General features: G+C 37.5%; 1 protein-coding gene across 1 annotated transcript in view; it reads right to left on the minus strand.

The window, feature by feature from the left end:
- RNF180 (ring finger protein 180) overlaps positions 1-22836 on the minus strand; it is a 64698-nt gene that overhangs the window by 39722 nt on the left and 2140 nt on the right. The window contains exons 2-3 of the mRNA XM_067315754.1: positions 21851-21946; positions 17416-18366 (exon numbers count right to left, since the gene is read on the minus strand). Coding sequence (XP_067171855.1) covers positions 17416-18366; positions 21851-21946 — 1047 coding nt within the window. The remainder of the gene's footprint in view (positions 1-17415; positions 18367-21850; positions 21947-22836) is intronic.

Here is a 22836-nt window from a genome sequence, read left to right on the forward strand (position 1 = left end):
TCAGTACAGTAAATTGCCTTTCTAGACAACTATTGTAAAGTATGAAAATGGTTCATTATTTTTCATTTAACTAAAGCTTTGAATGAAACTACTTATCCCTAAAAGTTCACGATAGTTAGCTGGCAAACAACTCGCCTCTTAAAATTTGAAATCTGTTACTTGAACTAGAGTCTCTTAAGCACTTATTTTAATGAAAGCCTTGCTTTCCACAGAACTGTATTTTGTCACGTAGGCATTTTTAGTTTCAAGTTCTGCTTGGTTTTAGATTATACTAATTTATGCAGACTCAACAGTATATATTCATTAATATCTTAAAAATGCAGATAACAGCTCTGTGAAAGCATATATCATCTTTTATAACATAATCAATTAAAAACTGTTTTACTTGCCAAATGACACTAAGTTAATAATTCAGACTGTTCCATATTGCCACAATCAATATAGCAGCTTTTTACTCAAGTGAGAAAAATACTTTATAAGATTATGAGCTCAAAAATTGGAGAGGATTTCTGGTTTGCATCAGACATATACTGATATGTATGTATATTTTATTTTATACATGTATTTGAAAATTCTTGCAATTAGGAAACACGGCCATGTAAGAAAAAACAATCCTCCAAATGCCCTGTAAAGCAAACAGATCATGACTTAATGAAATGTAACCTTCTGTAACACTGTAACAAAAACCTAGTGACAAATTACTAACCACTGTTCACTGCTATTTTTATATGGACTAATCCTCTGTTTTACACTGACAGCTATCTGTTTCTGGAATGTCTGTCTGGGTTGTGATTATCTGTCAATAATGCAAAGACAACTGGCTCCTTCCACAATCATTTGCATCTGGCAGGTTTCTTAAGACATACCCTGAACTGCATGACAGCTGATGTTAAGCTTTCAGGGTCAGGTCAGATAAATAAGCAGTTTAGCCACTTTCATACGGTGTAAAGGAATAAATTCTGCACAGAGATACTTCTGTGCAAGGTTAGCTCAAATACTTCTGCACTATGGTCCCAGAAACAGGGGTGTATGGTGAAGACACCTGAGTGACTCTGCCTGGATTCAGGTTGACTCATATAGAAGCACTTAGATGCTTCTACATCATGCTCTTTCATGATATTGCAAAAACATGGAATCAACTTGTAAGTATCAACTGTACTCATGTTAGTTGTCCTGCGATAGAGGAAAGGACAGCACAGGAACTCGGGAGCATCTGCAGAATCCAGCTTGGTCCCCGACAGGCTTATTAGACATGAGTTCGGCACTGGCCTGGCCAGATCTATAATAATTATACATGCAACGACTAACGTGCCTTCACTTCATGGTTAGAGTATCCATTTTATTTGCTTTTTTCCATCATTTCCATCAGTTGGAAAATCCCAGGGTTCCCATTGCTCCAGATAATGAAATATCTATGCATACTCTGCATTCTCAAAGAAAAACTTTTGCCTGGAAAAAGTGACATATTTAGTTTTGCATCAGATCAAATTTAAATTTTACAGCTTGGGACAGCTCAGGCTCACCCTAGCATACCTAATTTCAATTTATCTTACCTCATAGTCCATGGTCTGTCAGTGTCTCTAGCCCGAACACAGCACGTCATTGTTTCTCCCATAAGTCAGTAACTTTTTCTCCCACTGAGCCCTCCCTGAACTGTCTAACCATCATCCATCTCCTCAGCACCTATTTCAGCCACAGTGATTAGAGAGCAAAAAACTTGTTTTATTTCTAATTTTGTTAATTAAATACACTTAGTCATAAACTTTTTTTTATATAGTATGTTTTGCTGAGCATTTCATTTTATTTCTTCAGTTTTTATTCTTTTCTTCAGCTGATCGTCACCCTTCTAGTTTGCTGTTCTACTCCACTGAATCATTTCAGAAAGTAGGCTGCATGAAGCAGAGATTGAAGCAGAGATTATTGATTTTACCTACACTGAAAAATATTCAGTATCCAGTATTCTGAAATTCTGTGAAACAAGTAAAGATGCTAGGATACTCTGTTAAAGCTTTCAATTAAAATACTACAAATCACTTCCTACAGAAAAGCTACATTGTTTAATAAACAACTGTTGTTTATGAACTGTTTGGTATGAACTCCAGCAATATTTAAAGCAAATGGTATAGCAGTTCTTACAGGGAGTTCTTTGCAGTTCTAATGCTCTTAGGCACTGTGACTGTATGCCTGCTGCGACTGTGCACTGATGAACTGTACATTTAACTATTTCTGTTCTTCCAGAATGTTATGCCCTTTCTTCCAATTTGTGTCTAACATATGCATGCTTCTATATCACGAGAAGTACTGCAAATTGTGGGCTGGAAGTCATCTGTGATGACGGCTACTGTTCAGATATAGCATAATCTTTTCTAAAACTATTGGAAAAAAAGAATATGTAATAATTTTTTTAGGCTTTGGAAGGAATTTATAATGCAGTATGAGAAAGCTAAGCTAAGACAAGTCCTCCTAATGGAGGGACTGAAATAAGCAAAAGAACTAGCCTTATATACTGGCAAACTTTTTACTTTCAATTGTGTAATTTTTGGTAACCACATATTTGGCATCCTTATAATTTGGAGTTATTGCTAGAATACTCTGTGGCAACTAAGCAGTGTCGAGATAAGTCAGCAGTGTATCTTTTGCTAATTTATCAATGCACACTGCAGTGGACCATGCTTCTAAAATCTGTTATTGCTAAGAGAAAAAAAACAGCAGGAAAAATACTCTCACTGCTTGATATAATAAAAGAGTACAGCATTAATTGTTATTAATGAGGCAGTGTAATAGCTAAAGCTATGCTAGTATTCCCAGAACACATTCTCACTTTCAGAGCACATTTTTTATATTCAGAAACTTCTACCTGCCATTAAAAGTTTGGTACAGAGATAAAATAAAAACACCATTGACTAAAGTTCTCTGAAAAATGGCTGGACATTTTTTCTGCTATTGAATGATACAAATATAACTTCTGTAGCTTCAGGTTAGTTTTAAAAATACTTATAGCAACAGGTTAATTGCAACCAGGTTTGTGATGTAAACTACAGTTTTATTGCAGATGCCCATGTTCAGTCAGGCTACATGTAGCACAAAGGTCTGCAGCTAAACATATGAAAGAAACTTTCTTTCCTAGAACCAACTAAGGATCTCTGGGTCTCAGGGTACATCTTTAGATTACAATTATCCAGTGTCATCAGCATTCAGGTTACCGGGTTGTGTGTCCATTCTTTGGAAGGGGCTGCGGCACAAATGTGCCTCTAGAACGCTCCTCTCCATCTTTCTTGCATTGCTGTGTGCAAACTGAAGCACACGCCACAGAACAAGGTATGGTAGTTTCTTAGGAAACACTGGAGTCACTAGATACCTAGTTTGCATGGTATCTTTCCTATTTGTTACCATGCCCATTTTTTCACTCAGAAATATGATCGCTGCCTTATGAAAAGAGGGTAGTACAGAACTAGATAGTCACCCTCTTCAGTGCCTAAGTGTCCTGTAAAATAATTGCTGTCCCTCACTTTTCATTCCAGAACAAAGGCAAGTGCAGAGTCCTGCACCTAGGGAGGAATAACCCCATGCACCAGTACAGGTTGGGGGTTGACCTGCTGGAAAGCAGCTCTGCCGAGAAGGACCTGGGAGTGCTGGTGGACACCAAGTTAAGCATGAGGCAGCAATGTGCCCTTGTGGCCAAGAAGGCCAATGGTATCCTGGGCTGCATCAGGAAGAGTGTTGCCAGCAGGTGGAGGGAGGTGATTCTCCCCCTCTACTCAGCCCTGGGGAGGCCCCATCTGGAGTACTGCGTCCAGTTCTGGGCTCCCCAGTACAAGAGGGATGTGGCACTACTGGAGCAAGTCCAGCAAAGGGCTACAAAGATGATTAGGGGACTGGAGCATCTCTCCTATGAGGAAAGGCTGAGAGAGCTGGGCCTGTTCAGCCTGGAGAGGAGAGGACTGAGAGGGGATCTTATCAATGTGTACAAGTATCTGAAGGGAGGGTGTCGAGAGGATGGAGCCAGACTCTTTTCAGTGGTGCCCAGCGACAGGACACGAGGCAACGGGCACAAACTGAAACACAGACGCTTCCATCTGAACATGAGGAAAAACTTTTTCACTGTGAGGGTGACAGGGCACTGGAACAGGTTGCCCAGAGAGGTTGTGGAGTCTCCTTCTCTGGAGATATTCAAAACCCGCCTGGACGCGATGCTGTGCAATGTGCTCTAGGTGACCCTGCTTGAGCAGGGGGGTTGGGCTAGATGATCTCCAGAGGTCCCTTCCAACCTCAGCCATCCTGTGATTCTGTGAAGTGGAACAGAGAGTTGCAACTGGAGTCTCAGATTTGCACATTCAGCATTAAACAAATAACTATTTGCATTAATATCCATCACAAATTCCCCCACATAAATGGTACTGCTTAGCTACTGAAACTGATCTTAATTAAGAATTAAATACATCTTTCTTTCCAAGGTACTGGTCTTCCCCCTCTCTCTACAGAATATTTTAAGATTCCACATACCACATAGGACAGCATTTCCTCTTTCAGAGTTCTGAAATTTTTGAACAATGTTTCAGATTCTGCTTTTGAAAAAATACAATCTCTCCCCCCAAATCACAGTAACTCTTACAGTAGTATAAAAATGCTAGATAGAAGCGAAATATAAATTTCCTTACTATATTTTAAAGCAATGTATCAATGGGACATGCTAGGTGAGAATAATTCACCATTTAATTACATACATGTGAGTATATAAGGCTACAAAGCTCCAATGCAGATACAGAAGTCCATCTTATAAATTTATGAAGATAAAAGATCAATCAGTTTTTATGTTCACATTACAGAAGCAGAATATCAATACACTCTGATTATGTAATAGCTCTCTTAATTCCATTCACAACAGGTCAGTTCTGGATAACATCTCATACATTTCCACTGAGAATGATTACATTGTTGTAGCTATCATCAGAAACATTCATCAGCTGAAGATGTTTGCTCACAGGAATCGTTCTGACTGCAAATGAACAAGACTCTGTGACTGATACATGTTTTCTATGAGGACTGTAAAAATATGAAACAAAGAACAGTTAGCAAAAATAGTAAGTATAAGGCCATGTTTTGATGTTATAGCTCAGCTGATGTAAACACAGCTACCATTTCTTTGTCTCTAGCCATGCAGTCCCACCTGTATTCTTATGCTGGCTATAGCAATCTACTGAACTCAGCATGAGCCGGATTAGGGAGAAAAATCAATAGACAAGAATTTATGAGTTTTGCTCTGTTAGCTTTCACCTGTTTTACCTCTCTGAATCAGGTCACTGTGGAATCAGATGGGACAAGATAAGTAGACAGTTGTGGCCAGAATCACGTAAGGATTCCTCTTCACCGACTGTAACATGAAACCACTGCCTAAGTTGCCTACTCATACTATCATTTAAACTAACAAGATAATTACACCCTGGCATATTTTGACATTGGTGTGTGGTTCTGATCATGTTTGTATTTTGAACACAGAACTGTGGAAATAGCCCAGAAAGTCATTCATAAGACTATGTTGCAATAACATATCACAGACATGTTGATTCACACACTTTCCTTGTGGCTGATGCACAGGAAAAGCAAAATTCCTGAAAAATTCTGGTTCAGTCACAACTCCACCATGCCAATCCAGCAGTCCTGACAGTCTGGTATTCTTCAAACAGCCTAAACAAAGTTGCTAGTGCAAACCTTGCAGAAGGGCACAAGATTCAGGATAGTACAAGTATCATACCTTTTGCTCTGTATTGTGCCAAAAATCTAGCTCTATTAGTAAGCTTGCCAAAGGGACAACTCTGTAAAGTACCAGGTACCCTGAACTCTGCATCCAGCAGAACTTCCCACAGAAGTGGGCATCTTGAATCATCAGACTCTAAATCAGCAAAGGTGAGCTACTGGCATTGATAAGAAGTTTGAGCGTCAACACAGATTTTTGTTGGCAAAAATTTCAACAAACCAGTGTTTTTGTGAATAAATTAGGCACTAAACGCAAAAAAAGTTCAACTATTACTGCACTAAACTACATCAGATGGGTTTCCTCAGTGACACTCCTAAGGTCATAGGAAAATATACAGGATGTTCTCAAGCCATGAAAATAGTTCCAATTTGCTTTTTAACTAACGTCTTAACTTACCTTTTTCTTATAAGGAGAAACAAAAAGCCAAAAGAACAAAGGATGCTCTCCAATCTACATGTTCCATCAGCCCCCAAGCTCCTTGCCTGTTTCCTCAATATCCAAATGTAAGTGCAAGTTGACAGGCCCCACTTCTTGTCTCCATTTGCTACTTCCACATTTCACTCCTATGTGTATATAAAGGTATTTTCTAGCAGCCCTATTTAATTCTTTTTCTTGCTTCACCTCCATATCTATGTGCAAGAACTGAGAGCCTCTGGTGATCCTGCTGTTTCACCTCACTCCTCCTTCTCTACAGTCCAGCTTCAAAACAAAGCACAGTAGGCCCAGGAAAGAATTGTGTATGCGCATTTGCACTTCAGTTCCATTAACTTTTGTTCTGCTTCTTCCATCTTCAGCTGCAGTCCCGCTCAACACAGCAGGAACATGACAAGAGACAGCTGAAGGAGAAAACCCATATTTCCTCTGCCCTCTTATACTGAACAGCCTCACTCTTGCATTCAGGATCCACAGCTTCTCAGCTAACTTCTAGCTACCTCTGTCTGTGCTGGGTCTCTTCCCTCTCCACACAGAAAGGGACCCTTATAAAGGAATACTGAGGCACAAAGGAGTGCAGAAAGTCACTTGAGGGCTTTTAGATTACTGGCTGAAGGATCTTGTTGCAGAGATTTCAATACACATGCCATTTTAGTGCACATGCAGTACATCTTCCATATGACTAGGGAAATACTGACAAGCATTTTTCACAGTATCCATTCTGAGGTTTAAGAATTGTTTTCTTCCACTGTGCTCAAAATCCCACTTACTATGCGCTTTCATGAAAAATAACTTGAGCAACTGAATTCTACCTGCAATGATTATAAAACCACACTGCAGGCAAAAATACAGCAAGTCTGTCCCCCTGAAAACATGCACAGCCATATTTGAAAAATGACAGAAGACTGATGGAAGACAAACAGGAAAAAATTGTTTTAGAGCGCAAATAAGAAAATGAAGATAAGATGATGAGAAAATGCACATAAAACACACAGAAGGAACTGCAGTAGTCCAAGCCTCTTGACCTGGTACCACCTCTAGTGCATAGAGGGGTAAGAGAGACAGCCTGTTGCTGGGAGCGTAGGGAAAAGATCGCAGAGAAATTTACAGCCAGATGAACAGATACTCTGAATCTACATCTATCCAGAGCACTGGATGTGCTGTGATTCAAAATGCTGAAACACATCTGTGTTAGAAGCAAGAGGAAAAATAAGTCTTTGTAGCTGAAGGTGATGGACTAGTGGTATAGATAGAGTGGAACACAGAACTTGTATAATGTGGCACTGGAAGTGAAATTCTGTACGATCTTCCACTGCTATTGTCCAAGACAGGTTTTAGAGAAGTTCAATCTAGAGACCAAGTGAAGTGGAGAATAACTGGGAGCCTACTGCAGCAGCCTGGCTGAGCAACCACTTACTATCTCAGCTCTCCATTAAAGAGTGAGATCGTATCTTACGACTACTGGATCAAGTGTGACTAGTGCCATGTTACTCCCAGGAGAGCCTCAGCTTATTTTGTCCTTATTGTGGCAGGTCACATTTCAGCATATCTCTCTAAAATTGCTCATACTTTTTGTATAAAAACAGTTTTGGTACACTAGCTAATGCTACATTTATGCTTAAACTAAGGAGAATCAGGATATTTTTAGAACAAAAGAAATCCAAGAGACAGACATCAACACAGTAGTCAATAGCATTCTAAATATGAATATATTCCACACAGATTAACAGACTTCAGTCCAGAAAAATTCATCTAGTAGTAATTCTAATGTATTATTTATATCCTCCTGGAACAGCTTACTGCTAGAAGCCAGATTGGTCTGTTGTGCTGCAGCAGGAAACAACATATTGCTACAGTGACTACAACAACGGTATTCTGCTTTTCAGTTCAGTAATTCCCTATACAAGAAAGACAATCACCTAGGAGAAATGTTCCTGTCCAGTAGATTTATTCTAATGCATAAAATCAATATTTATTTTGCTACTATACCAAAATCAGTGCTCCTCTTCTCATTCCAGGCTGGATTTTGGACCCACCTCAAGGGGAATACTATTTAACAGTTCAAGCTCTGTAATTGTGCAGCCAAGAGGAATTACAAGGTTTACTTGTATCTAACACCCTCAAACAAACAATATATCTTTTTTTAAAACCTTGCCTCTTCTGTAGCAAGTGAGACTGAACACTGAATCTGCTTAATAGTTTTAGAAAAAGGCAAATAATGAAGACATATACAATTGTTCATACACAGCACTACATTTTTTCCTGTCTCTTCTAGAATCTTACTTTTCCATGGATGCCAATAAAAAGTAGTTCTATAAACCAAAGAAAATCTGCCAACTCTACCGATAACGGTTAAGAATACAATTGTTAATGGCATCTGCTTCTAGAAGCTGCAAGGTATTAAGTAGCAGTGCTTTATTTAGGATGCATAAGACTTGAGGACATATGCAAATAAATGAGACTCAAGAAAACCTAGGACACGTTGCTTTTGAATGTGCCAGTGTAGGCAGGTCTACTGCTATGGAGCCTGGTTTCTATAGATTTGTGTTTTATGATTGATATTTGGTCATTTTCCTAACTTCATGTACAGCCTTTCCCCACATGAGGGCACTTAAAGGGTCTCACTTGTTTATCCACCTTCCTGAAATTTTCTTTAAAAAACAAGCAGTTATCTGAAGACAAAACTTCTATCACACTGTCAAGTGTGGCCGAAATGAACAAAGAGGGTAAAAAATATTACTAAGGAAACACAGAAAAAGGCAGAGTGTAAGTTTTGTTTCCATACTAACGACTGCCCTCAAGTTCTTACCTTTTTCCAGAATCTTAGCACTAATGCTTCTTTCTAATCATACATCTCTTTTTGCAATAAACCTGCTCTATTCAATTAGAAAACACTCAGAATGCTCCCAAATCATTTACTCTTGCCAATTCAGGGAGCCACTGAATGTAACACTCCTCACTGGATTGTTTCTCTCTCTCTCTCTAATGTTTTATCTTCCTTCATCATGGCTGCAGTCAAGTCTTTTTTCACTTTTTAAATGAGTGGCTTTTGTTCTGTTTCTTATTAATTAAATAGTTTTCTATTTACAAATATTAAACTTATTTTCTTAACCAATGGATTTTCTGTATGAAAACTAATATGAAAAGTATAGTAATGGAATAAGGACACAGTCGGAGTTTCATTTTTCTGGTAAAGTGCATTTCAGAGATGCACTGTAATTTTATTTCTCCTCTTCCAGAGATGTACTAATTTTAATCTACAAATGGAAACTGAGATATTCTAAATTACATCTATTTAGATCTTCTAATTTTACTTTAAAAAAAAGTCCATGTGTAAGCTCTCCTCATTCTGTACATCGAAGAAAATGAGAAATACAAAAATATGAAAATACAGTCATTTAAAAATGTTCAACTTTGAGCTACAAAAGATTCAGATTTGATTAAACTTTCATAAAACTGTTGGATTTTTTTCTTTTTTTTAAGACTGTGGGGGAGAAGTCTTATTTAATGAGGATGAATTTGCTTCCTTCTGACTGACAGCATTATCAAAAATGTGAGATCATCACTAAAGCAACTGTATTTCTTCTCTTCATATTCACTACGTCAAAATGCTGCCTTGTTGAGTCCAATCTTTAGAAACAATACAGCTAAACTTCTATTGTTCAAATAGAAGGTAAAGGACTTTAAATTTAAAAACTTGACTGCAAATTACTAATAAATGGGAACTGACAGCCATGGCATCTCCACAAAAGGCAGGTACTCTCTTGAAAGAAAATTTAAAAAGAAGAAATACACACACCTTCCCCCACAATTCCAAACTGTATTAAATGTGAAGCCTGTTCCTAGCTAAGGCTTTACCCTGTGAGAATCTCTAAAGACAAGTTTTCCCTTCTGATGTGTAATTGTTTTAAGTGTTTAATTTAAGTGTTGATAAAAACCATTAGGGAAGTTCATGATGTTAGGGAAAACACTGTATCAAATAAAAACTTGGGAACAGTCAGCTTTAAATATGTACATAGGTGCAGGTTTACAGTGGTAAGGGTGTTAGAATGCAGAGGAAAATCTTGCTTTCTTTAACTTATTAGACTAACTAGTATAAGCTTTTACTTTGGATCCGAAAAAGGCATTCATAGGCACAAAAGACCGCCCACCTTCTTCAGCTGCAACAGCGGATATTATCTTTCCTTACATTTAATTCTGGAATGCAGCTACCACATAACATCTCTTCAGTATTTTGCAGTACTGTGTATAATTTGTTTCGCTAATTTGCTACTTTAATTTTCCATTTCCTACTAGAATGACCAACAGGTTATCAAATTTACAAACAGTGAGTATGTATGCAATCTTTTCTGTTCTACTTATGTGACATCTTTTTGATGCTTACAATCACTTCTGCTTTTCACTACCAAGGATGCTGGAAAAGCACAAACAGGTCAGCCACAACTGCTGCCTTTTTTTTTTTCTTTCTCTTTTCTTAAGCTAACCAACCATGAAGGGTGGCCTGATACAAGAAGTAGCAGGTGCCCCCCTCTTTTGCAAGATGGTCATTTAAGGCATTAATGCTCATGGACTTCTGCTATGCTGAGGTTATTCTATAGTATTTATATATTCTGAAAGTATCTTACAGACAAACAGCTTATTCATAAGTATTTTGCTGAAGTGAAGGAACATATTCAGAGCACATCCAATTACTTCTGCCTGCAGTAAAGCTATATTAAGACAATGCAGCTACACTACATTCTAGTATAGCCTCAAAATAATCATAAAAATTCACAGTATATAGTTTACAGACACAGTGAGACAATCTTGATATGTTGTACTCATCCAGTAGCTCCATGAGTAATTTCTCCTCCTTTCCAACACAAGCGAAGCCTAACTTTACAATATAGTAATAGTGAAACTGCAGTGGTCTAAGGATATAGGACTATAGGGTCAGACAATGTATTTTATTAAATCAATTAATATACATTAGTTTTTCTAACTATCCATGACAGAAGGCAAGCAGAATTTGTTCCTGATGGGTAAATTTGTTGGCAAATTTGCAAGGCTGTTTATCCCACTTCGGTTATTATTAACACCAAATTATGTAAAAGGCATATCAAACAGTAGAAGAGGTCAGGATTCACATCAGAAGGTGTAATCACTAAGAATAGCATGAAAAGACTGCAAATGAAAGTAGTTAAACTCCAAAGTGTTAAAAAAGTTTAAAGGCTTGCAACAGGAGCTTCACCTGCACCTCAGAAACAGGTAGCTTTTGCACACCATTTCCCTAAGGTACAACTTCCACAGAAACTACAACTGCAATTTAAATAAGATAAGCCATACATTTGGGCATATGTAGATCATTCTTAAAGTCTCCTTGTTACTCCAGTTTACCAGTGACAGAATTAATCTCTTCATTGCAAAAGTCACCGTACAGTAATAATAGTTACAACAAAACAAAAGCAAAGATGGTCAAGTTTTGGCTCATAAGCTCTTCATATCTGAAATTTCCCCCCACCATGTATCAGCTAGTTAAATAAAGACACTGCCTCTTAACTGTAACCATGTAGCCCTGTAATACAGTATTGCCCTTGCTAGTAACAGGCCATAAGCTTTGTACTGAATTTGCAAGGCCTCAGGACTGAGGCTTGTTGGGCTTGCTCTGCCTCGACCTTCCTTGACCTGCCTGCAGCCGTTTCACTTGGCTTAGCTGTGACAGCATTCCTCTAACTGACCAGGCCTCTATGGCTAATTTGTTTTACTTTTGTTGTCTTTGTATGGTAAAACCATCGTTCTATATAGGCAGCAGTAACAAGAAGCTATTTTATGTAGAAAGACATCATTAGGACTAATGTAATGACATAGCGTAAAGAAGTACAGACAGGCCTGGTACCACCACAGCAGAGGCCCTGAAGTGGCGACAGAGGATGTGGTGCAGAGGAGCCCAGGTATGGGATGTCACAAGATGGGCGCAGGCTGGCGCTGGAGATCCCACAGCTATGAACAACTCCTCAGTGGTCCGTTAAAGAAATGCAGATCCAGAGCTGCACAAAACTAGTTTTAGGGGTAACAAAGAGAACAAAGAAGCAGTATCTAACATATGTAAAAGGCACCATATGTAGTGAATTCAGATATAATGTGGAGCTGCAGACCAATGAGGAAGAGCAAAGGTGTAAAAGTGGGTTAGCAAACACATAAAAGTGCCCCCAAGTAGATTCTGCAGTGAGGAAAAAGAAACCATAAACATGAACATCATATTGCTTCTGGTAAAGGACTCCAGATGCCAACAACTGGCTGTGACATCCCCCACACACCCCACAACGAAACTGCCAACTTTAGCACTCAGAGGAGCAGTGGAAGGGTGAGCACAGCACCAGGAAAAGAGGAGAAACTAAGAAGCATGTATAACAATTATAACTGCATTATTATTCTTTCTGTAACAATTAGATTTGGACCAATAATAATCAGACTTTTAAGATGTCAATTCTACTAACAATAAATTCTTGCCTTTATTATTATATATATATGGGGTTTTTGTCTTTGCCCATAAACAAGGTTTTGATTGTAACATCCTGCAGCCTTGCTACTTAATGACTGTTAAACCATTAATGCTGTAACATCACCAATACATCATCACTATTTCAGAAAGACTAAATCATAAATGTAGCAGGCCAGGGACTGTGCTCTCTGCAACTATGTGTTAACATAGAAGCACCTCAGTCAAAACATGAAAGTCTTTTCTCATGGTTTGTTGTGCAATAAACCTAAGTTTAAACAGTTACTTACAAAATTACTATACTATTCTGAGAACTGATCCAAAGCAGGACTGGCTTTGAACTCTGAAGTCAGCCATAGTAAATTCCTTAGCTGGAAACATTTTTATGAATATTTGACCTTCACTTCTCTTTCAGTCACTCTAGAAAGTGAATGAACAAGCCAGTGTGAACACCTCCCATGCTGAAGCATATTGTAGGAGTATGAGCCAGGTAGCCAAAATGCTCTTGCACTATTGCAGCTCTCCAAATCCTGAGGATTCATAGCAAGTCCCTCACTACAACTAAATATTACTTCATACTAAATCCACCATCTTCTGACACAGATCTCAGGGTATGGGATTAGGAATTACCTTCTTTCCCCCGCATTTCTTCTTTACTCAATTTTAAGGAACTTCTCTAGAGTCTCATATTTTTTGACACAGGTCACGATCTATAGACGTTGTAGTCACTGCTTGCTTTTCCAGCTGTGGTTTCATTTCACTTCCTTCTCATCCTGCCTTACTTTGGTGCCAACACTAAATAATACATTTATTCTTGCAACAACCAGTTGAGGAATCCATAAGAAGTCTCAGAATAATTCTTTTTACTAGTAGTATCACAGCAGGGATGTCTGAAGTCCCACTGCACAAACCCATGATGAGACACCTGAAGGATTTACAGTTTAAATACAAACACAGCAGTGTTTTTAAACCAATTTTAACCACTTTACACATGAAAGTGCCAAACATCTATGAAGTGACTAAGGTCAGAAGTTAAACCTTCCAAGTCTAGTGCCTTTGCTACAAGACTGTCAGTTGCCAGAGATCATCAGTGTAGATATGAAAATTCAAGGCTGCAGGCCAAGATAAGAACATTTAGCACAACATGGTGTGGTTAAACAATCCAATATTTTATCCATCTGTTTATCCTTAGTTCTGATTAACACTGGGAGCATGAAAGCAAACCTACTTCCTGGACACTGACCACTGGTCGCCTTTGTCAGACACACGCTTCCCTGTTCTAGAAAAGATACAAAAGCACTGGTGATGTGTCACGTTATAAAGCGAAGCAAATGCCCCAAAATATTTTCTTCCCCCTGTATATCAGGATCATTTCCAAGTGGACACTGCAAATTTGAAGCCAGCTGTATAGTCTTCCTCTACATAAAGTGACTGTAAACAGAAATGAAATAAAACTGGGAGGAGTGAAAGATATTTCTTTGACTGAGATCTTCCAGAAAATGATTACAAGTTTCAGACTTTAGCAGATAATGCAAACATACAAATTCCCTTTCTCATACATCTTGTTATAACAGAAACACTGCATATTCTTAGTTATAACAACAGTAACAAGAACCATTATTTATACTGGCAATTGCTAGATATAAGTTACTTCCCATTACACTTTAACAATATGCTGTACAACTAAAAAAACCCATGAACACACAAACACTAGGCAGGTATCCTCTTCGCAGGCAGCAAGAGCCTTTGCTTGCTGAGCAGGCAGAGGAAGTTTGGGTCCCCCTGCTGTTTGCAGGCAGCTCAGTCCTGTACCCACGCTGCAGAGCCCACCGCAGCACAGGCACAGCTCAGGAGCTCACAACATTGCTCCTGCTGACAATTCAAGGTTTATATACTTTAAATTAATAATAATGTGCATTCAGTCATAACACAACGTTTAGGGATATATTTTGGCTTACTACATCAGCCTGAATATGCATGTTGAAAGAGAGAAGGACAACTTGACAGATAAAGTTCTCACACTACAAAATAAACTTAAGAGAACCAGTCTATGCATTTGCAAAGAAAAAGAAGTGCAAAGTCTGAAAGGGTTCATTCTCTTGGGCTGCTTTCAGGAAAAGGTTTAATTAAAGGTGCAAGTGAGATGTACAGTAACTTTAACGGAGATAAAAGACTCCCCTCCCATCACGGTTCTGTACAGGACTTCTTGAAAGAGCACTTAAATGAAATGCTCCTCACTGTCATTTATCAAAACTCTTGCACTGCACCTACTCAAATGTTTATGCTTTCTTCTATTTGTGAAGTTTTACCATCTGAATACTTAAGTGTATAGTAATAAGTATGCTCAAAATTATGGTTTCAAAGTACCATGGCCTCCTATTCTTAGTACCACATTGACAATTTGGGCCTATATACAAAAGAGGGATGTCAGAGCTGAAGAGAAACAAAGGCAAATGGAGCTTGGAAGAAAAGGCAGGACCCTGCGGCTGGCACAAGAGAGGAGAGGCTGCTACAGAGCTGCAGCACCTCTCACGACATGTCAGACCGTAGAGGGGATGCCATGTCCCAAATTCCCCACATTCTCCTGGGAAGACGACACCACAGTGATGGGAAACACGCTGCCTGACTGAGAGCCTGAGAAGTATGCTCTTTAGAACCCTGTTTAAACAATCCATGCCACAAGCATAGACTTTCAGCAAGATAAAAGAAATCAATGCCCATCAAGGAACAAAACCGTAATAACTTCCCCTCAAAAACACTGTTCAAAACCAGATTGTTTCACATGCTTAGTTTTTAATTCTTTGTACTTTGCAAATTGTATGCTTGCTGATTAGACTTACCAGATTTAACAACTGTATATCATTTGATAAATCAAATTTAAAAATAACGTAGAGGAATTGGTTAGGCAAGGTTTAACAAAAAAGATTTGAAAGTATATTTTTCTTTCTCCAGCTTTCACAAATTAGGAAAATTTGTGCAAAATTTTATTCCAGAAAGTAACATCTAGCAAAGATGAAGGTGGCTGAAGACACCACAGGTGACATGACTGCAAATGCTCATATATACTGTGCTTTTACATCAACATTTTATTTAACAGAAGCGATGAGGTCTAGAATTTTTAAAACCATTTTAGGGGCTCTGACACCTAATAATTTTTAAAGCATCCAATGTGAAGACATCCAGAACTTAGAAAGGTTCTTTACCCTCAGTATCGCAGTTACTTTACAAAGACAGAACAAGTTTTCGAAATATCACAATGCCAACTGGAATATTTGCTAACACAAAACAAAAACAAACAAACAAACAACCCAAACTCAACCTTCCCCCAGATGAAAGCATGTATGTCATACTGAAAAGTCCTGTGATATGTCCTGGACTCATCACATTCTCAAGCTGGATCTGTATATTTAATTGAGAGGGACAGCCTCTATGCAATTATTTCTTGATCTTGAATTCACTGCTCCACTTTGATTTTGTGCTATATTCTAAAGGGTCTACTGACAATATCTACAAGAGTCTGAAGTCATTCACTGTCTGAGCAGAGTGGAACAGTATGAGGACAGTGGAATATTAAGAGTGAAAATGATTTATGTGCAAAGGATCAGTGCAACATCCATACACTAATTATTGACCCTATATAGCCTATTATTTTAAATGCAAACTAATGAAAACAACATAGCATCTTACTTAAGCACAGTCAATTAAAATAAGCTTAGCAACTTCTAGATAAGGCATAAATACTAAATTAAATTAGATTGCTATCGAACATAAAGCAATCACACAAAAAAATCTGTGAATTATGGTTTACGGAAACTTTACATTTCACTGTACTTCAGCTATGGAATATTCTAAGCCTATAACAATGACATGCCTACCCAAAATGGAAACGATTTCTTAAGTAGATATTATTTCTCTGATGTGAATTACTTAATGTGTTTGTTCTATCTGGCCACACAGTATTTTATGGCAGGAATTTTATGAGACCTTTTCTTTTGAAGATATGTATATCATTAGTCTTTCTATTTAATTTCCTCTGAGCACACAATAACTGTGTTATTCATTTTAAGATACATTCCCAGTCTTTTTGCCTCTCTCTTCCCCACCAAAATCTCATGACAATCTGTGGTCTTTAATTCTGTTCCTACTTAGATGGTTTGAAGATGGTTTGTATAAGTGATAAGAATATATAACATATTTGTTATATTTATATACAAAATATTTAGCTAATAAAGACATAATGATAGTATAAACAGCAACAATCAGCTCATTATTCAAAGAAAATTATTTCTGTTATGATAAATAATAAATACAAACATCTTTTAAAAATAAAATATGCATAAAGATACCCCAAAACGCCATTACTTAAAAGTTAGGAAATCCTGAATGCTAGTGTTTCCCATTTAGAAGATATGAATGTTCAGACTTCCTTTGATCCTATTCATTAAATTTTACAGTATTTCTTCCCACTTCAAGTTTGTTTTTACATCACAAAATGACAAGAAGTCCAACAGAAACTAGTTACGTACTTATCTTTACCCATAGAGATTTGATTCTACAGAAGAAGAACTGATTAGGTTGAATTAGAAAAACTGCATGTAGGAAGAGATCATAAATCCTTCTTTGCAGGATACCTAACCCTAGATAGTACCATCTTAAACCAATATTAAAAGACAGCATCAAAAAAAAAAAGTCAGAATGATTTACAAAAGCATGCCAAACTTTACAAGCACAATACATTTTAAATACCTACCTGCTTCTGTAGCCACCGTTCGCGCCTTCTTTGTTTTCTCCTCAAGCTTTTCAACTTGTTTCTTTCTCTCTTACTCAGCTTTTGGCTGAAGGAAATACTTGCAGGCTGCACAAGACCAACAGGTGTGATGTACTGTTCCTCTCCTGCAGCACTTGTAGATGAAGAAAGGTTCATCACAAAAGGTGACTGATCAGCAATGGCACTCCCAGAATATTGCCCAGTACCTTCAAAATCACATTCACCTTCTGTTTCTCTATGTACTACTGGGTTAAAGGAAGTAACTTGAAACCTCTTCTGTAGTTCATCAACATTCAGACCATACTGGTCCTGAAAAGCAGTATCATCTTTCTGATTGGACTCTAATTGCAAGTCACATCTTGTGTAAACAGGTGGATTTTCATTTTGGCCATGGCAAATAGTTCCCGTACTGGAAGTCCCATATAAAGCAGGCAACAAAACAAGCCTCTCTCTGACACTTAAATCCAAACTACGCGATCTTCTGTGAAAAGCTTTTACAGTGCATGCATCATTCACAGGCCAGGCAGCAGAAAGATTTTTTCTTTGATTTAATGCCTTTAAGTGAAGTTTTTTCCCCTTCATCTCAAAACTGGGTGATCTTACTTCCAGACAAAGTGCTTCTGTTAATCTTCCAATACCATTATTATTTCTGGCCATGTATGAAAACCTTTGATTTTTGATTTGCAAAGTTGCAGTTACCAGTTTGCGGTGGAGATCCTCGTTAAAATCAGATTGAATTTTGTGGCGTGGTAAGTGTTTTGCTGACGGTTTTGCCAATTTAACAGAGAAAGCCGGCTGATAGTCAGTCCGACTCTTGCAGAAATGTACATTTACAGACTGTCCACAGGAGCACTTTGTGTTGCAAATAAAGTTAAAGCCCCCTAAGCGGGCCTCACAGAACGGACAGTGTAGTTTTCCAATTGTCCACTGTGCCTGTTAACAAGAAAAGAAAAAAGAACAACAGATTCATTGTAAATGAATGATTAAGAAGCCATTACTAGGTTTACTTTTCTCCTTTAATGAAAAACAAAAAGTAAACCCTTTTAAACACAGGGAAAGAGACTACACAGAAAAAAGAAAATCCACTATAAATAATGTTCTCAAAAACACTGCTTGCTGAAGTGATAACTAATTCTAAGAAATCTAGAACAAACACATTTCAAAATGTAGAGGCTTTAAATTATTTAAAAAAATTGTCTATAGAGAAAATAATGCTGCAATACTAATGAAAATATTAGATCCTTTAAAACACTGAAATCAATTTACTATGTTAACCTGGAACTGGCAAGCACAGTTTCTCACTTGAGTTTTCTGAGTGCTGATACATCTCTTGAATACTAAGTACAGTAGAAGAAGATTTCTCACGAGATGAGAGTAGCTTTTGCTTTGCTTACCCGACAATGCTTAAAATGGTACTTAATGTATTTTGGTGTATGTAGCATTACAGCATAATCTGTGTGCGGGCACGTCACAAACCCTTTATATTGTATCTTTAAGGAGACAATTATTTTCATTATTTGTAATTTTATGGATCTCATTTCAATTCTAAAGCCACTTTTTCAAAGGAAAACTTATTACAGATCTATAAACACACACTTGCACACTCAGTATTTTCAGTAAATATATTAACCTGCTCAGCAGAAACATTTGTGAGGATTACAGTCATGCAAGTGTTTGCAGGATCAAAGCAAAGATGAGAAACATTATCAACTCCGGTCACACATCATTCACTTGTGTGCCTAGAGTTGTAAGTGAAGTTCAGCTCTGAATATTACAGATGCTGCCCAACATTTCTAGTTAAGCATTGCTTTTAGTTGCCTATACCTTTGCAAGTTAAATTGAGAAGATGTTGCCATGACTGACGCTTGTCTGAGTGAATGCTTCAGAAAGTTTCGGTTATACCAATTTTGCAGTTTCAGAAAAGGCTTGTGTGCTAAAAAAGCTTATTTTTTTGGTATGTAACACTAGAAAAAGTTTTGGAAACTCTTTCTTGAGAAACTCACTCCTGTGTTTTGTGTTAAAAGCTCAAAATTTCACAAAATGTAAGAGATGTGCCTTTTGTTGCACCTATGAGAATCTGTTTGAATCTGGACATGTTATTGGCCTAGAGGAAAAAATCTCAGGTTACATACGCTCAGTAAAGCTTTCTGAAGGCTTTAAGATCCCCGAAAATTCCTTGAACATGCACAGTCCCTCTCAGTTTATAAGGCCGACCAATTTGTGTCTACGCCATTCCCCCCAAAAAAGAAGCTGGTTCATTACTATGAGTTTCCCACATTCCATTTCCCAGATGCTATAGGCTAGGCACTAAAACTGAGGAAAAAGCAGTCTCTCTAGTGCCTTCAGTGGGTCTTGTTGGCACTCTGCTACTATGGAATAGTAACTTGGATCTCCAAATGCAGGGGAGGAATGAGCCATGAAAAGTCAGGGAAGAAGGTAAGGAGCCTGGTAAAACTAGGAAAGAAGGAGAAGAAATGGAATAGAAAGGACATCTCTGTCCTACGTGCATAGAGACTGGGAGATGAGGTTCAATACAAAGGAGTCCAGGATTGATTTAACATGAACTTGGAAGCAGACTGTGGAAGTACTGACTCCGTAAAAGAGGCAACAGCCTATCTGTGGAGGAGGTGGTAGGGGGAAAATCAGCAACATCTGAAAAGGAGCTGAGGGGACACAGTTTCATGATGGGCTGCATAAAAAGGGAAAGCAGGGAAGAGTTAGCCAATTTAAGAATATCTATACACTGAAGCGTGTATGAAACCACATGAGATTGGTTAACAACAGGGACAGATGGCAAAAAAGAACTGGCTAGGAAGCAGTAGGTTGTTACAGCCTGCAAATAGACTTTGTGCTTATGTAAAATAATTTAGCCTTTGATTCAGAAGTTGTACAGGAGGAAATAACACATGATCACAAAATTATTCAGATCTGGGTAAGAAAGAATTGTGTAAAAAGCCCACACATTTATCCATAAACCCACAGGACCTTTCTACAGAAGTCAAAAGGAAACGAGGCAAGAGTTTCCAGGATGTGAAAGGACAAAATCAGGGCTAAGACAGCTGAAGGCTTTCATATAGACCTGGATTCTCTGTCTCTGCCACCAGAGGAACACTGTTCCTCTGCAATCTTGAGCAAATATTTTAAGCCTTTTCCGCATAGTCACTGTCTGTGCTTTTCTTATTTTCCAGGTCTCCAACTTGTATCTCTAGGCTTTTAAATGCAGAAGGCCGGGCATTTACAGCTAACAGTGGAAAGTATAAAACTAGCTGCAACACCTGAAATCATAAAAAATACAAAGTACTAAAAAAATTTAGGTCTTTATGATCAGGCATTCAAGATTACGAAACTCAGCAGGAAAATACCTCCTCGCTGCTCAAAGCTTTTTTCCCCAAAGGGGAAATGTTTTGAAACAGATGCACTATTTTGTCATGCAATGCTGAAGTCTAAGAGATCAGTAATTTTAAGAGCTTAATTAACGTTTAACAAAATAAAACACAGGGCAAAACAATGAAAACGGAAGAGGAAACAGATTTTCTTTATTTTTGTGTGCTTAGCTTTACAGTCATAACAATTTTTGCTTTGCATATTATTTTCTGGATGGATTTCTGATGTAAATCTTGTAATACAGTAAAGCTTAGACACTGAAGTCTAAGCAGAAAGGAATGCAGGTTGCATTTGACTCTCAAAATCAGGTAAGACTGATCAGAAAAACTTACAGCAAAAGACTATCACTATTTCTGCTTCTTAAGTCCACGCAGTAACATTAACTTCTAGACCCTAAATAACTTAAATACTCAACTGAAGCAATCATTACAATAGCAAAGTTGTGAGCTGGTTTGTAATTTCAGATGGGCAGATAAAACTCAAAAGCAGTGACGCTGCTTGTCATTAGACCTTTGAATTTGCAGGAGTGCATTTTCTATTTATATGACAAAATAGCACAGGTGATGTAAAAGACAGACATCACATTGTATTCCAACAACTGATCTCTAATAAACTCTCAGTCCAGTTTTATGGAGAAACATGCTCCTTACCATTACGATGAACCTAAGTACTACAAGATACAATAATCAAGACAAGCCAAAACACAAAGCCTTTACAATTAATATAAATTTAAAACTTTGATAAAATAAACAGAGGTACCCTGTGAGAGTTATTTGGACAAATATAAACACATTCATCCATAAATGGCCAAGAGTAGAATATTCCACTTCTAGGTTTCGTGCATATAGAAAAAAATATTTAAGAGGAAAGGAAAAAAAACTCTGCAAATGGTAATGATAGAAACCACTGATGGAAATTCTCTCAATAAAAAAGGTCTGTATATGATATGTGGACCTCATTGGAAAAGTGCCCTTGATATTTGTTCTTATTTCATATTTTATTGAATAATAAAGATGCAAGTTAAAAAAATTACCTTTTCAATAACACTTTTTACCCACTCTGGAATGGCTTCTAAGTTCAGATGCCATATGTTGCAAGTCTCCTGAGCAGCAGCTGAATGCTGAGGTGTCTGTTAAATACCAGAAATATTGTATTGATATTCAACATTCATGTATGCTTTTTCTTTGAATACAGCCAGAAATCAGCCACCCAAATTCAGTAAATGTTTTATTAAAAAATGATAAAACTCAAAAGATGCTGTGCATTCTCTATGCCAAAAATAAAGTAGATACTGTCAGTAATACTCTATTTCTGAATCTAAGGACAGTGGACAGACTCTGATAGGGAGGTGTTTTGTTTTATAAGAACAGAAAGCATGCAACGGCTGATCTTCTAAGTATATTAGAAAACTCATTTCACAAACATTATCAGTTTTCCAGTGAAGACAGGACAAAGTTAAGTTCTAGTTCATTTGAAAATGGTGTATCAGAGTATCAGAGAATCATTCTACAATGAGTTTCAAATTCATTTTCTAAAAATGGTTGTTAGAATAACTAGCTGAAAGCCCAGACTTTCAGTAAGCTTTATTTAGTTTTTATTTCAATAATGTGACCAACTGCAGAGAAAAAGAACAAGATTTCAAAAATATTAATAGTGTTGGATTCTAGCTGAGCTTCCAAATTGCAGCATTTCACTAACTGATGCTAAAATAAATACAATTACATAACTATATTTTAGTACAAAAGGAATTAAAACATTTTAATTAATTTAGAATGACAATAAAGTTATAATGCTGGCTAAGTTATAAAAAACTCTGGGGATCATAAAAGTCTTAAAACCAGATGTTAAAAGTTATGAACAAGGAAAAAATCCTGACTCCTATGTTATGAAACTCATGGGAATAACAGTTCTCTTATGCTGAGAAGTGAAAGTGGGTCTATATATGGAAGAGAGAAGATTTTAGAAATTCTTCAATTAATGTCAGCAGAACTTAACATACCCAGATATGTTTGCCATGCT

The sequence above is a fragment of the Apteryx mantelli genome, chromosome Z, assembly GCF_036417845.1.
Source record: "Apteryx mantelli isolate bAptMan1 chromosome Z, bAptMan1.hap1, whole genome shotgun sequence".
Classification (NCBI taxonomy): domain Eukaryota; kingdom Metazoa; phylum Chordata; class Aves; order Apterygiformes; family Apterygidae; genus Apteryx; species Apteryx mantelli.